Source organism: Podarcis pityusensis (assembly GCF_964106645.2).
Source record: "Podarcis pityusensis genome assembly, chromosome: 2".
Taxonomy (NCBI): Eukaryota; Metazoa; Chordata; class Lepidosauria; order Squamata; family Lacertidae; genus Podarcis; species Podarcis pityusensis.
The window spans coordinates 102,505,332-102,520,680 of NC_138029.1; the positions used below are offsets into that span (position 1 = coordinate 102,505,332).

Sequence of the window (15,349 nt, forward strand, 5' to 3'; positions counted from 1 at the left end):
TTAAAAGCTCCACTTTATCAACTGTGCAAAATTTAGTTAAGTGTGATGCTAAATAGCTCTTTTCTAGATCAATTCCTTCTTAGGTAAGGGCTTCTGGTTCGTTCATGTTTAGGTAACATTTGTTTATTTACCGTATTTTTTGCTCTATAAGACGCACTTTTTCCCTCCTAAAAAGTAAGGGGAAATGTGTGTGCGTCTTATGGAGCGAATGCAGGCTGCGCAGCTATCGCTGAAGCCAGAACAGCAAGAGGGATTGCTGTGCAGCAATCCCTCTTGCTGTTCTGGCTTCAGGGATAGCCGTGCAAAGCCTCTTCAAGAACATTTGATTCAGAATTTTTTTTTCTTGTTTTCCTCCTCTAAAAACTAGGTGCGTCTTATGGTTGGGTGCGTCTTATAGGGCGAAAAATACGGTATCTGTCACAGTTTCCTGTATTATCAGCTGCACCATCTTGTTTCAACGCTTTCCAAGCCACGGCAGATATCCTTTCTTTTGCACCAAGTTCAAGGATGAAGAAAGAGAAAAACTGACACAAACACACAACTGCTTCTAGAACTGAGTCATACCGATAGATCCAAATTTTTAAATTTTAGCTTCTTCTTGTTTCCAGCACAGCGTTTGACAGTCATGACAGGTACAAGCTCCGTGGGCTCTCTGCGTGGCATCTTTTGTTTCGGGCTCACCCCCTCAACTCTTCCACTGTCAACCAGTAATCATAAATCAGGGAGGAACTGGTGAAGAAATGCTGCACAAAAACAGATTTATTCACTCCCAGGTGCAGTGAAGGAAAAACCTGCGATGTTCTTTCATGAAGAAGCTTACCTGTCTCTTGAACAAAGGCCCTGAGTGGCTGAAGGTCCTAACTTAACAGATACGGAGGTGATTTACTCAGGCCTTTTGATGCCTGCACTGTCAAGCAAAGGCACTCTCTGTTACATTTGAATCATAATCATATATCTATTTTCAAAGTCAGCTCTGAGTAATCTCTTAGCAGGATTGCAGACGGACAACTAAGATATCAAATTAATATAAAGGATTGCAGGGGGGAAATAGCGATTTTACTCCCCACCACCACTCCAAATCAAGTAAACAAAAACAAAACGAGGCAAACAAAAGGTGCACAACTTTTGAAACCACCATTGCTGTTGGCTATAAGAACATAGAGTTTCAGGACATTGAAACAAGATCTTGCTAGCCACGAGGTCAGTGCTGGAATGCAAGGTTATGAAATGCTTACGGACATTCCAGCTTTGCAGAAATAACAACAACAACAACAACAACAACAACAATAATAATGTGAGACCTATGGGACTATGTGGCCCTAAGGAACTGTGGACCTGTGTCCATTAATGTGTGTATGTGTAAGAAAGAATGAACAAGCATTTTGAACAAAATGCTTGTTTAAGCTGGAGGTAGGCTGTATGAATTGTGCATTGCTTTGTAATGATTTGTTGGGTCTCTGGACTGTAATAAAGATTGATTTGATTTGAATAAGCGGACTTGGACATAGTGTAAGGAAAAAGATATCAGAGATATGGATATCTGCATATATAAGTGGGCCTAATGTAGGTTTATATCCAATGGCAGAATGTCAAAAATTTGAGTATTTGTCATGACATGAACAGAAAGAAATATACACAAGTTCCTCCTGATGAGGAAACTGTCTTCTTGCTAAACTATGGAACATTGATTGTTACACTCAGAGCAAGCAGAAACCTTGCTCTGTGTGATTCTGCTGTTGCACCATTAGCTCTTGGGTATCCAAACCAAGCTTTACAACAGGCACCCCCAAATTTGGCCCTCCAGCTGTTTTGGGACTACAGTTCCCATCATGCCTGACCACTGGTCCTGTTAGCTAGGGATGATGGGAGTTGTAGTCGCAACACATCTGGAGGGCCGAGTTTGGGGATGCCTGCTTTACAATAAATGGGAGTGGATGAATGGCCTCATGTCATGTAACTGTATACTCACTTCCTTTTTTATTCCTTCTACCATCCCATGAATTGTGGTTCTTGACCAACAAAACTTTCCTCAAGCCCTTTCATAGCATGAAGGAATGCTTGATCAAACTCCAAAAAAATAGGGTAAGAATACTGCTCAAGGATGTATTCTGCATAAAACCCCAACTTTATTATTTCTCTCTGTATTAATGAATAATATCCTACCAAGTGAGACTCATATCTTCCTTTATTAACACAGCATCTCTATACACACTAGTCAATAACAGAGTAGATCATATCTTTGCTTATTTGGGACAACTTATATGAATCTCCACTTGACAGTGTATTAATAATGCCTTCTATTTATATATGAAATTAATAAATTAAGCATGGATTTTTATTTTTATTTTGCAGAAAGACCACCACAACAAAGGCTTTCCAGTAATGTGTGGCAGACTATCTTTTAATAAACAATATGGTTTTAAAGTAAGCCCACTGATGGATGTTATTTCTGAAACATTATATTGCATGAAGGTAATGGTGTCAATGTGGGATGCGGGTGGCGCTGTGGGTTAAACCACAGAGCCTAGGACTTGCCAATCAGAAGGTGAGCTCCCGTTGTTCGGTCCCTGCTCCTGCCAACCTAGCAGTTCGAAAGCACGTCAAAAGTGCAAGTAGATAAATAGGTACCACTCCGGCAGGAAGGTAAACGGCGTTTCTGTGTGCTGCTCTGGTTCGCCAGAAGCGACTTAGTCATGCTGGCCACATGACCCGGAAGCTGTACACAGGCTCCCTCAGCCAATAAAGCGAGATGAGCGCTGCAACCCCAGAGCCGGTCACGACTGGACCAAATGGTCAGGGGTCCCTTAATGGTGTCAACAGCTAGATGTTCATTATCTTAATAAGCCAAGATATCCACACGCCTTGTGTCAGTCAAATTCATTTGCTAAAAAGCATTGGTCATCACAAAAATTCAGACATAGTCAAGCTGAAAGATACATTTTAACATAGGTGGTCTCCAGGGCACTGTGATCTGTTGGGAACCTAGAGCAAACATAAAAACCTTTTATGCAATATATTTATCCTAGTCAAGCAATAAGAAACAGTTTTTCGCCTCACTGTTAAAAACAAACAAACCTGTCTCAAGACTCTCTTTCAAAAATCTTTCCTCAGGGGAACTATCCAGGGAGCAATATAATAGGCCTCCTTCCTCTTTCTGGACACAATTGAATAAACAACCATTTATAGGTATTCCTGCATCTCTCCCCTTGAATAATGCTGTGGGCATAATTTGAAATCTCAAAGCAGTGAATCATTGCACAAACAGAGGATGGGGGAGGGGGGGAGAGAGACCACAATCAGATTTAACAGAATAATAAAACTGTGAGAATTGCAACAGTTTGAGGTTAACTTTAACTTTTTTAATTCAGTATTTTGCAGCTATGGGCACCAGGAATCCATACTTAATCATAACAGTTAGCCCAATTTTGAACAGATCTATTACAAGTTTCCTTCAAACAGGGCAACCTTATATCTGGCACATTGCAATTTCAACGGAAGCAAGACAGCATGAAGGATGGACAATACTGAAGAAAACACAACCTCACATCTCATCATGGCAACAGGAGTGCCAGACTGTAGGTTTAAGAGAAACCTTAAAAAAAAAGAGTAGTGGGGCAGTCTTTCACTCGCATGCCCCAGCCTCAGCTACCTTTCCCCACCTTCTCATTGTGCTCTTTTTGAAGACTTCCTGGGTTGATTAACCATAGTTCTAAGAACATCTGAACTGGAGAACTATGGCGATGAGAATAAGCCTTGGCTCTTACATGATTTGAAATTGGCTTCAGTAATATTCTGGCTTGTTCCAGTACTGGTAACATCACCGGATTTTGGGTGGTGTGGCTGGTTCCCCTTCACAGGGTGCCGAGTTGAAGGGAAACAAAATTAAGAAGATCCATAATTGAGAAGATCCATTTGGGGGTTCCAAATTTTAGCCTCACACAGGGCGCCATATTGTGAAAGATGTCTGCCCCTGCTGATAACCACAGTTTCCTGATTCAGACTTCACAGGAAACTATGGTTAATTCACCGAGGAAGACTTCAATCACAGCTCACCAAAAAAGGAGGAAGGAAGGGGTAAGTATAAAGATGGAGTGCACTAGCAAGTATCATGCATACCTCTGTTCAATAAGCTATGTATTTCTGATCTGAGCCAAATAATGCTGGCTTTCAAGCTTTCTTTCTTATATATTATTATTATAAACTAATAACATATATAAACCAACATCTTAAATAGCAATTTCTATTGTGGAACTCCCTCCCATCCTCTGTGAAGAACACTCATGAAATGTGACAACTTTGGAAGAGAATCAAATTAGAAATTTGCATAACTCAATTTTCCAAAGCTGCTTCATGAATACTAAAAGAAGCAAGAGATGAAAGATTGTACAGAACAGCAAAGTTAGCAAAAAGGGGGGAAATTTAACATTTGTAATAAAGGGCAGTACAAGTCTGTGGAGCACAAGTATGGCATAAATATCTCATAAATTAACAACAATTCACGAGTTTGCCAGCTGCTCAGATCCATTTAGTGAACAGCATTACTATCAATAAAGGCATAAATGGAACTCAAAAGCAAAACAGAAAATGATGTCTGATGGAAATAGCCATTTTACAGACAGATGGTGTTGCTGTCTTTAAAAACATTTCTTGGAATAGAATTTTTATAGAAAGAAATAGATATCTGTGAATCTACTTTTAGGTTTGGGGACTTTTTATAGATGCAGGACATGACCGTTTAGATGCAAGGGGGATGGGGAAGGCTGATAGCCATATTTATTTATTTTTTGCATTGCATCTGCTTGTGAATGTGTTATGTCTTATTAACAGCAGGGTTTTAAAAATATTTCATTGTTAACTTCTGGCATTGGACACTTGCCTTCATTTCCATTGGTGTTTATCATCCCAAAACTGGCTTATGAAACACATCAGACACATCACTAGGCTAAAAAAGGCTTTCTAGGACAGCTTAGCTCAGATGCTATGAAACCAAGACACATTTGAATCTTTTGGAGAGCTGATGTTTTTAAAAGGCAATTTGTTAATCAATGCATACATACATTCTGAGAATTATTTATCTATTTAACTTGTTAGTCACTTCCTACAAAATGTCAAGAGCCCAACAGGAATGACACAAAACCAAAAACAACATATGTCAAGAAAACCATTTCGTAGCGCAGGGAAAAAGGACAAAAATCTTCAGCAGCAAAAACTTTCCATCAAGTAGGCCATCAGCCAACTTGTCATAATTTGTCATATGTCTGGGCGAAGAGATATGTTTAAACCTAGTACATGGAAGACATTCATGATGGCACCAAGTGGACCTCGCTGGGGACAGCATTCTACAGCCAGGGAACTTCAACCAAAAGAAGTCAGAGGCACCTGGAGGAGAGCTTCAGATGAAGACCGAAGGGTCCAGGTAGGGTCATAGTGGGAGAGGTGCTTTGAAAGATACTGGGGCCCCGAGCCATAAAGAGCTTTATGGATTAAAAGAAGCATACAGGCAGCCAATGCACCTGTGCCAGATTCAGTGTTATATGATTGGCTCACCTCACCTGTCTTCAAAAGCAAACCCATGAAAACCACAATGCAGTATAATATTGTAATATAATATTGAAGTTACCAGAGCCTAGGTTATGGCAGACAGGTTATCATCATCCAGATAAGGTTGTAGCTGGGCCACCAGTCAAGGCTAGTGGAAGGTACTCAAGTGACAGCAGTGAATCTAGGGGGACCCCCACCCCACCCCCAAACTACAGACCTGCTCTTCCACAGCGAATGTGAGCCCATCTAGAGTAGGGTCTACACCAATTGTCCAGTAAGAGCAACCACCCAATAGAAACATCTCAGTCTTCTCTGGATTGAGCTTCAGGTTTATTGACTCTCATATAGTCCATTTTTGGGGCCAGTAACCAGTTCAGCACATCCATCAACTAATCTTTCCCCCACTTTTTAATAGTACTATTTTCCTATAATAAAAAAAGTTTCTTTTTTAAAGAAATGATTAAATTGGGGGAAAATTGAGAGTCTATTTATCACTGTTCTCACACCTTTCTCATTAGGAGTTGTTGCTGTTGTTGCTATTGTTATTTACCAGAAAGAAACTTTTCATTAACATTGCTGTCCCTTGTGAACAGGACGAATAATTATAAGAAAAACTTGGCCATGGGGAAGAACACTGCCATATAAGTGCATTATAAGTTTGGGGGGTTGGAAGTAGGCTGTATGCAAGATCCTTGTAACCCCTGAATCCAGCGAGTGTCAAAATATAAGCCAGGCTAGCTTCCTGTGTTGAGGCAATCACCTGGGTGATGGGCCATTAAAAAAACAAAGGAAATAGGCCTAAATGGGTGATGCCCCTCCCTCTACTCAGAGACAGAAGGACAAAGCATTGAGTTTAGAGTTAAAAGGGGCAGTGGTGTGACCTAGACGTAAAGCAGCAAGCTGGAGAGAGAGTCAGAGCAAAGTTTGAGAGCAATGTCTGATTTCTGTTTGAATCCAAGGCTGTGGCTATGGGAGAAACAAGACCTTTTTGGGGTGTTGATGGTGTGAACCCCCTCCATCGTAGGCTCAGGTTGCATATATGCATAAATAAACCAAATGGCATAAAAACACTGCAGTCTCTGTTGTGCCTCATTCCCAAAAGAAAATACAAACCCTGGGAACCACTGGAATCTTGCATCACTCAGAGATTGGGATGGTGTGCAACAATATCACATACTTCCAGAGACAGGTCACCGGGCATTGCAGAGCCACTATCCTAGATTCTTGTCAGGTGGACCTCAGTCACTTACTGGCAGAGGGAAGTCAGTGAGGTGCAAACGTACCATCTGAAGCTAATCTGAGTGCTTCTGTAGAGTCTTCAATTTAATTCCACTTCCAGCTAACTGTGGGAAAGCAAAGCTTCAGCAGTGCTGAAGGGTTCCAGCTTAGAAGCAACTTGAAATGCACCAGTAAGTGACATCACCTTAAGTCTTTGCATGTCTTGGCATCTGCAAATATCTACAGGAAGCACTACACTGAACCACAGTAGACAATGGCTGCCCCATTGCATGTGAATGGCAAAGAACTACAACAGATTACCTGAATGGATAGGCAAAGGCTATGTCAATGCTGAGGTCGCTCTCTGTCTTGTTTGCACAGTCCACGCTGAGCCGCAGTCCTCCAGAATAGCCGCCACATGTTGCAAATGCAAAGATTGCAAAAAGCTGTGGGGGAAAATACATACATACATATATATGTGCGTGTGTAATTTTAGCTCATCTACCAATGCAATTTTAGCATGTGAAAACATTTGTGGAACAGCAGTTATGACAGTACAATTATAGGTGTCCTCTGGAAGAGGAAAGAGGTATTTTACTTATATAATAAATTTCTGTACTGCCCTTCACCCAAAGACCACAGGGCAGTTTACTGTATAAAAACACAAAAATACATAGCATAATAACAAGCAAAAACAATACCCCCATAAGCAGAAGTTAATGGGTTTTTGTAGCATATTCTTCATTTTCATACTGATACTATACCAGTGTTAAATTAAAAGCCAGTGACTTGTCCTCCAACTATTGTAAGGTCCAACATGTATTGGCAATGGGCAGGAATAATGAAAGCTGGACCCCCAAAACATTGGGAGGGCACCATTGGGAGTTAACAAAAGCAAAAAAACAAAACAAAAAACCCAACACACACGAAACCAACAAGAGTTTCATCAAACGAAAGAGTTTCATCAAACTGACGTTTCCTATCCTTTGCCGGCTTCATCCTTAGTGACTACTTCCTGCCTGCTTCTATGGGTTAACCCTCCTTAATGTTCCCCTCTTAGGACACACTGACTCCACATGCCCATTTTGCATTGATTTTTTCCAACATGATGAGCCATATTTAGGAAGTCCTCTCACAATACTTCAGACATTATCGATTTTTACATTCCTAATCAGGAGCCGTGCTTAAAGAAAATGCCTCCTGCTCCAAGCGCTAGCAATTCATCGCAAGACTGCCTCAAACAACTCGAAATTGTAATTTTGGATTATTAGATGTTACATGCAGTTATATATCTGTATATATAGATCAATGCAAAGAGACACAATGACATTCCAAAGCAGAAGTGAATTTGACAGCCAGTTCATACAAACCACAGCGTGTAGGGTATCCTAATGGGTAGTTTGTCTACCTTTGGTCCCCACCCTGCACTCAGCTCTCGCCCGTGACTCCTAGAAGTTGTCAGCATGCCACAACGGCCACACCCAAGAGCAGTTTCGCCTGGCCGGCTAAACCAAGTGAGGGCTCTCAAACCCTTGGTGAGTTAGGGACTTCCCCTGCATGCGAAGACAGGCTCCAGCAGATTGGGCAGACAAGACCAAGAATGGGTCCAACAGTCAAGTTTCTGCCCATGTTGTAGTGGGAAGTTAGGGGCAGATGGGGCTTGTCAACCTGGGAAGGTAGCTCATCTAAAAGAACAAAAACTCCATTCCTAAACCTCCGCTGCCTTGCTGGATATCTTCGGGAGAAGAAAAGGCTAAGGAGTAAACCCTACACAAATCCAGAGTACAGTCCCTAAGATGGTTGGATGGCATCTTGTACACCTCCTTCTGATAACTCCTGCAGCTAAGCTGGTGCCAAACGTATTGCTAAATATTTTATGGGCAAGATGAGACACCTGGTTGAGTGTATGCGCTGCTTGGGTATATGCACTGATGCTTATTTTCTGCAGAAACTCTTATTTTTCTCCAAGGGCTGGCCCAATACATTTTGGCACCTCTCCACAAAATGGCGCCCTGCCCATCAGGGAACAAGGGTAAGTGAAGATTGACATCAGGAACAGGGGGTGGGGAATAAAGATCTACACTGGTGGGAACAAGGGTGGGAAGAGATGAGCAGCGACTCCTATTTGCCAAGAGGCCGCTGTAGAGGTAGCATTGGTGGGGGGCTACTGAGGAAGAGGCACAGCCAGCCTCCAAAGAGTGCAATGCACCATGGCGGCAGCAGCATGTGATGCATTCCTTGGAGGCCTGCTGCCTGAGGCGGTTGCTTCACCTTGCCTCATGGGTGGGCCGGCCCTGTTTCTCTTCCCAGTCTTGTGGGACTCCAACTCCCATCAGCCCCAGCCTGTCAAGAGTGATGAGAGTTGGAGTCCAACATTTGGAGGGCACCATGTTGACTACCCCTGTATTAGGCAAGCATTGAGTTTACAAATGCAAGCAGCTCTAAACCTATTAAATAGGCAGATTTGGAAACCAGACAACATATTGCAGCTTTCTACACTTGAATCAATTCACTGAATCTTCTTGGAGGACACATTCCTTTTGTTACCTTGTGAAGATGGGCCCAACAAGAGCCCAAGGACGAAGTCTGTTTATTTGAGCCATTATAAATATTGTATGTCATATGCTGTCTACAAACACAAAGCAAACCTAGCACTAGAAAACTAGCTCATTCCATACAGCACCCTACAAATTTGTGCTAACATTCCTTTGTTGCAGTTCTTCACATGTGGTGTGTTCCCTTGTCCTTGGGCTGCTTTTAGCACAATTAATAGCACTTACCTGCTTTTACCTCTTAGCACTGCGGGCAGCTGAATTCTAGTTTCATTGTTCTCCTTTTGGCATTTATTCTAGCATGGCATGGCAACTCCAGGTGAAAGGAACGAGGGGTACCCAGAAAGAAAGACTCACTCACAAACGCGAACAAAAGCAAACTTCATTTGCACAACATAGTCGAGATCACACCTTTGAACCAACTCGTAAGAATTAGTGCTTTCTAGTTCTGCAGCCACAGCCACATAAATTCTCCCCTGTCACAGAAGGGGCTCTCAGCTCAGTGGCAGAGAATCTGCCTTGAATGGAGAAGTCCTCAGGTTCAGTCCCTAGTATCTTCAGATAGGGCTGGGGGAATAGCTGGCCAATATCTGGTTTTCAACATCACAATATATCACCAGCTAAACTTCTCAATATACTAATATATCACAATGTCTGAAACAGAGTTGGAACTACAGTGGTACCTCGGCTTACATATGCTTCAGGTTACATATGCTTCAGGTTACAGACTCTGCTAACCCAGAAATAGTGCTTCAGGTTGAGAACAGAAATCGTGCTCCGGCGGCGCAGCGGTAGCAGGAGGCCCCATTAGCTAAAGTGGTGCTTCAGGTTAAGAACAGTTTCAGGTTAAGTACAGACCTCCGGAACGAATTAAGTACTTAACCCGAGGTACTACTGTATGTAGAGGTGAACAGTAGGGCTTGGTGATATCTAGTTTTCAGCTTCATGATATATCACCAGCTAAACATCAAGATCTACTGATATACTGCATCACAGTGTCTGAAATATGGAGGAACATTGGCTGGTTTCACAGTTTTCCCCACATTGTGATTTTTGCATAACTAACACACACACATCATGATTTGCAATATATTGCCAGGTTAAAAATTATGAAACCAATATCATGATATGAACTTCAAACCGGTTTTGGACGATACGTATATGGATATATTGCCCAGCCCTAGTCCTCTGTCTGAAACTCTTGAGAGCCAGGGGACTGACTCAGCATAAGGCAGCTTGCTATGCTAATATGGAAAGTTGCCTTGTGCCAGGTCAGGCTATGTGTTTTTCTAGCGCAATATTGTCTGCCAGGTGAGCTGCCCTACCAGCTGCTACTGCTGGCAGTGGCTCTCCAAGGTCTGAGAGCCAGAGAGGTCCTCCCCATCACGTGCTGCCTGGGCCCCCTTAGCTGGAGGTGCCCAGGTTGAGTATGGGACCTTCTGGGTCTGAAGCATGTGTTCTGCTGCTGAGCTACAGCCCTTTCCACACTTTAAGACAACCTTTAGACATTATAGCAGTGCCAAGTGACTCATTTTTCTGTGGGTTCACCCAATGGCTCAGCAACAACATTTAAAGGCCCACCACCATATTCCAGCCTAGAATGGCCGCAAAAGGCCACAAGGCCGTACCAGCCTGCCATGAGTCAGAGTGAAGCAGCTACCTCATGCAGCAGATTTTCAGCATCATGAAAGAGCAGCAATTTGGGTGATTTGGCTTATTGTTGTTTTTTGGTTTACTTCCAGAAAGAGGAGGTTGTGGAATTTTTCTGTCTCAGGTGTTAAAAGAACTTGGTCGGCCCTGGATACTGAGGGAGGGGGAGCCATTTGCTTCACTGCCTCAGGCAGCAAAATTTCTTGGGCCAGCACAGGCCTCAGTTATTGGCTGAAGGGCCACTCACTGACTATAAATGGGCTATGTGAAGGGATAAATGCTCATGAAAAAATATTTTTTGGGACAGTTCTGTTCAAACTGTCTCTCAGCTGCTCACATATTCTGAACAACAATAGCGAGATGTAATAAAATGTTAATGAAACAATTTGTCCAGGCCCAGGTAGGGCCAAACTGACAGGCAGGGAAAAAATACCGGCAGGTAAAATGGGACGAGGCGGCTCCATGTGCATTTTGTTGTTATATATTTACACTGAAGCTGTAATTGTTGCCACTATGTCATGAACAATAGACCTCTCACAAGTAAATGAGGCTCAATTATTTCCTCTAACAAAACACTCAGAGCTGATCTCCCCTTGGAATTAATTGAGTTGCACAGGGAACAGCATTGTAAATTGGTATTAATCGTGCAGCTACAAATTGTGCGTCAAAGGGAGAAAACAATATATTTCGTGAGAATGGGAAATGCATTGTTGGAAGCAACATTCGCTCTCCCCAGTGCCCCATTTTAATTCCAGTGGCTTCAATGTACCGCAAATGCGCAGGGGCTCTTAGGCTGCGTACACCCACACATGTAAAGCACATTTCTGCCTCCCTAGCAAGAATACTGGGAACTGTCATTTGTTAAGGGTGCTGGGAACTGTAGCTCTGTGAAAGATAAGCTATAGTTCCCAATATTCTTTGTGCTTTAAAGTTATGGTGCATACACAGCCTGACACCACTTTCCACACAGATGGATTTAGGCTCTTAGGCATAGGCAAACTCCGGCCCTCCAGATGTTCGGGACTACACTTCCCATCATCCCTGACCACTGGTCCTGTTAGCTAAGGATGATGGGAATTGTAGTCCCAAACATCTGGAGGGCTGGAGTTTGCCTATGCCTGCTTAGTGGTCATAGTTGAAAAGACCTTTTTGACAGCTTCTAATCTTTGCTGGAAATGTAAGGAGGAAGAAGGCACATTCTACCATATGTGGTGGACATGCAAGATAACTAAAACAGTTGGGGAAAAATGTTTAAAATAACATTTGTGAAAAAACCAGAGGTTTTTTATGTTAGGCATTTTAGGTACAGAGATTCCGAGAGACCAGAAAAGACTATTCATGTACACAACGACAGCAGCAAGGATACTACTGGCCCAGAGATGGAAAGAAGACAAAGTTCCAACCACAGAGGAATGGCTGGTGAAGATGATGGACTATGGCAAAATGGCAAAAGTGACTGGGAAAATCAGAAACCAGGAAGAGAAGAATTTTAAGAAGGAATGGGAAAGATTTTTAATGTACTTAAGAGAACACTGTAAACAACTAAAAACTTTGGCAGGATTTGAGTAATGCTTGTAATGTACAAAAAACAATGGAAAAATGGGCAATATTCTTTTAACAACTTAGAGGAAATAAGATAAGCAGATGGAAAATTGGATTGATAATGGTAACCATGGAAGGGTGGAGGGAAGTCAGAGGATTCAGGGAATCCTAAATGAAGAGGCGATTGATGTGTTTGAATTTAAATTTGTTATGTAAAACCTAATATAAAAAATTATTAAAAAAGAAAAGACCTTTTTGAGTCCAGGGCTAGGGCTGACCTGAGAGGTTTTGCTGCACGAGGCAAATGACAAGGATGGCAAGAATTGTGACATACACAATTCTTCCACTGAGCAAGGATTCTTTCAAGCACACTATAATGGGTTGTATCCAGTTCTTTCCCTGAACTGACCCTGCGCTGAGAGGAGACTCTTTCATGCAGCACAGTCTTCCATAAACATAAGGGTGGGGTGTGTGTGTTTCCCCCTCTAATTATCCTTTCTCTTTGCAGTCCTCTTCTTTCTTTATGCCCCCACCCAATCTGCTTCAGAGGCTTGGTGGACCCTTTCAAACAGTGTGCAAGGTGGTGCAGAGGAGCTACAGGACAAAGGGACGGATTTCCAAAAAAATAATAATCACTTCCCCTTTTCTACACAGTGGAGGGACAGAACTGGATACAACCGAATAATTATATTAACAATAATGCTGAGCTACACAACTAGGGTGACATTTGAGGATAAGCTAGATAACAAATGTAAAAGAGTTTTGCACTTCCAGTGTGCTGCATTAAAGGACATCTTGTCATTCCGGCAATAGGTCACCTGTCAGGAGATGCGGCTTGTTAAAGCAAAGCCACTTGCCGGTAGCAAGTCTGCAACCAGTACATTCTGGGAGAGTTGAGAGAATTACAATTTCTCACACTGCGGCAGGGAAGCACCGGGGAGAGGGATTTGCCTCCATTTCATGCAGAATAGGGCAGAGTATTTTTCTTACATGGCTTCTACTTGGGTTTGAGGTTCATCTCTGCTCTCAGATGACCAACTGGCAATGCCCACCAGGTGAGGAAATAGAAAGCCACCTTTGTGAAATGGGCAACAGCTCAGCTTATATGAGCAGCGGCTAAAACAGCTTAAGTAGAAGCTGATTAGAAGAACACAGGTGGGCATATGGGAGCAGAGACACAGCGGTGGGGCATCAGCTTTCTGTTTCCCACGTTCAACATCCTCTCCAAGTAAAGCTGGGCAGATCTGTCAAACCCAGTTTCTCATAGTTCCTCATTTTCCCAGACTCGTGTTCAGTTCACAAACTTTCAGTGGTGTTTAGAATCTGGAAAAAAATATTGCGGTCATAAATAAATAGCCAGTATAGGATAGTATAGGGTGTTTGGGGGGGGTAGTACTTCTGGTGGGGGACACGCTGTGCTCTTCCTGGGTCCACCTTTGGTCCCTGCCCTGTACTCAGCTCTCACCCGTGGCTCCTAGAAACTGTCAACACGCAACGGCAACCACACTTTGGGAAATGGCTTTGACTGGCCGGCTAAACCAGGTGTCAAGCCCTTGGTGAATCAGGGACTTCTGCCACATGTGAAGACAGGCTCTGGCAGATAGAGCAAATGAGATTAATGGTGGGTCCAACGGTCAAGAAGGCAGTTTCTGCACGAGCTGTAGAGGGAAGTGAGGGGCAGGTTGGACTTGTCAACCTGGGAACGTAGCCCATCTAAGAGGAGGAAAACTCTGGTCCTAAACCTCTTCTGCCTTCTGGGATGTCTTCCGGAGAACAAAAGACCAAGGAGTGAACCCTACACAAATTCAGAGTCCCTAAGGTGGTTGGATGGCATTTTGGTGCTGCTAACACAGTGGTCTGACTTCGTCAACAGAGGTGCACTCCATTGTCTCTCAAATGCCAACAATTGGACAATACTGTATACTTATATGGCTATTTCTCTCTCACTCTCTCTCTCACACCCACCCTGCAAAACAAAAAGTATTAGAACGTATCTACTGCATTTAAGTTCTGCATTCAACAGACTCAAAAGGCACTGGATGAATTGCAAGCCATCAGCGCATGTGGACACAGGATCTGACTAATAAAAGGCCTGGCTCTTCACATGTCCTGCAACCATTTTTAGAAGAGGTAAGGCAGCGCCTCTAACCTGCCCTCATTAGGTCAGGATTTTGCACACTATAAACATTGTGCTTGGGTATCCCCACCCCATTTCCCACCACTGCCTGGTATAGTGACCAAAGGATGGAACACGGCCACCACTGCTGCCCATGTAATGTTGGGATCAGACAATGAAAGCACCTAGGAAGATGCATTATATCAACCAATATTATTGATCCATCTAGCTCAAGGGTCACATTCTATTGAAGAAGCATTCTATTGTAGCCAATAGTATAAGAGATTGTGGTGTCTAGTGTCCACAGCAGTTTTTCTGGTTTACAAAAACATTGGCAACCCCTGGTCCTGTTCAATATTGTCTATTGACTGGTAGTGGCCTTCCAGATAGGAATCTTTCCCAAGTACTGTTTGGAAATACAAGAGATTTAACCAAATACATTTTGCATGCAAACTGTACTGTATCACTACTGCAGCACTGCAAAACTATCCTTTGGAAACCTGCTATGGGTCATTATTATTACTACCGTATTTTTCGCTCCATAAGACGCACCAGACCACAAGACGCACCTAGTTTTTGGAGGAGGAAAACAAGAAAAAAAATATTCTGAGTCTCAGAAGCCAGAACAGCAAGAGGGATCGCTGCGCAGTGAAAGCAGCAATCCCTCTTGCTGTTCTGGCTTCTGTGATAGCTGCACAGCCTGCATTCGCTCCATAAGACGCACACACAC

The 15,349-nt window shown here is 42.9% G+C and overlaps 1 protein-coding gene across 2 annotated transcripts in view; it reads right to left on the minus strand.

Moving 5' to 3' along the window:
* SYNPR (synaptoporin) overlaps positions 1-15,349 on the minus strand; it is a 148,048-nt gene that overhangs the window by 18,025 nt on the left and 114,674 nt on the right. For both annotated transcript variants that reach the window (XM_080995901.1, XM_080995902.1), the window contains one exon: positions 7,081-7,205. In XM_080995901.1, coding sequence (XP_080852027.1) covers positions 7,081-7,205 — 125 coding nt within the window. The remainder of the gene's footprint in view (positions 1-7,080; positions 7,206-15,349) is intronic.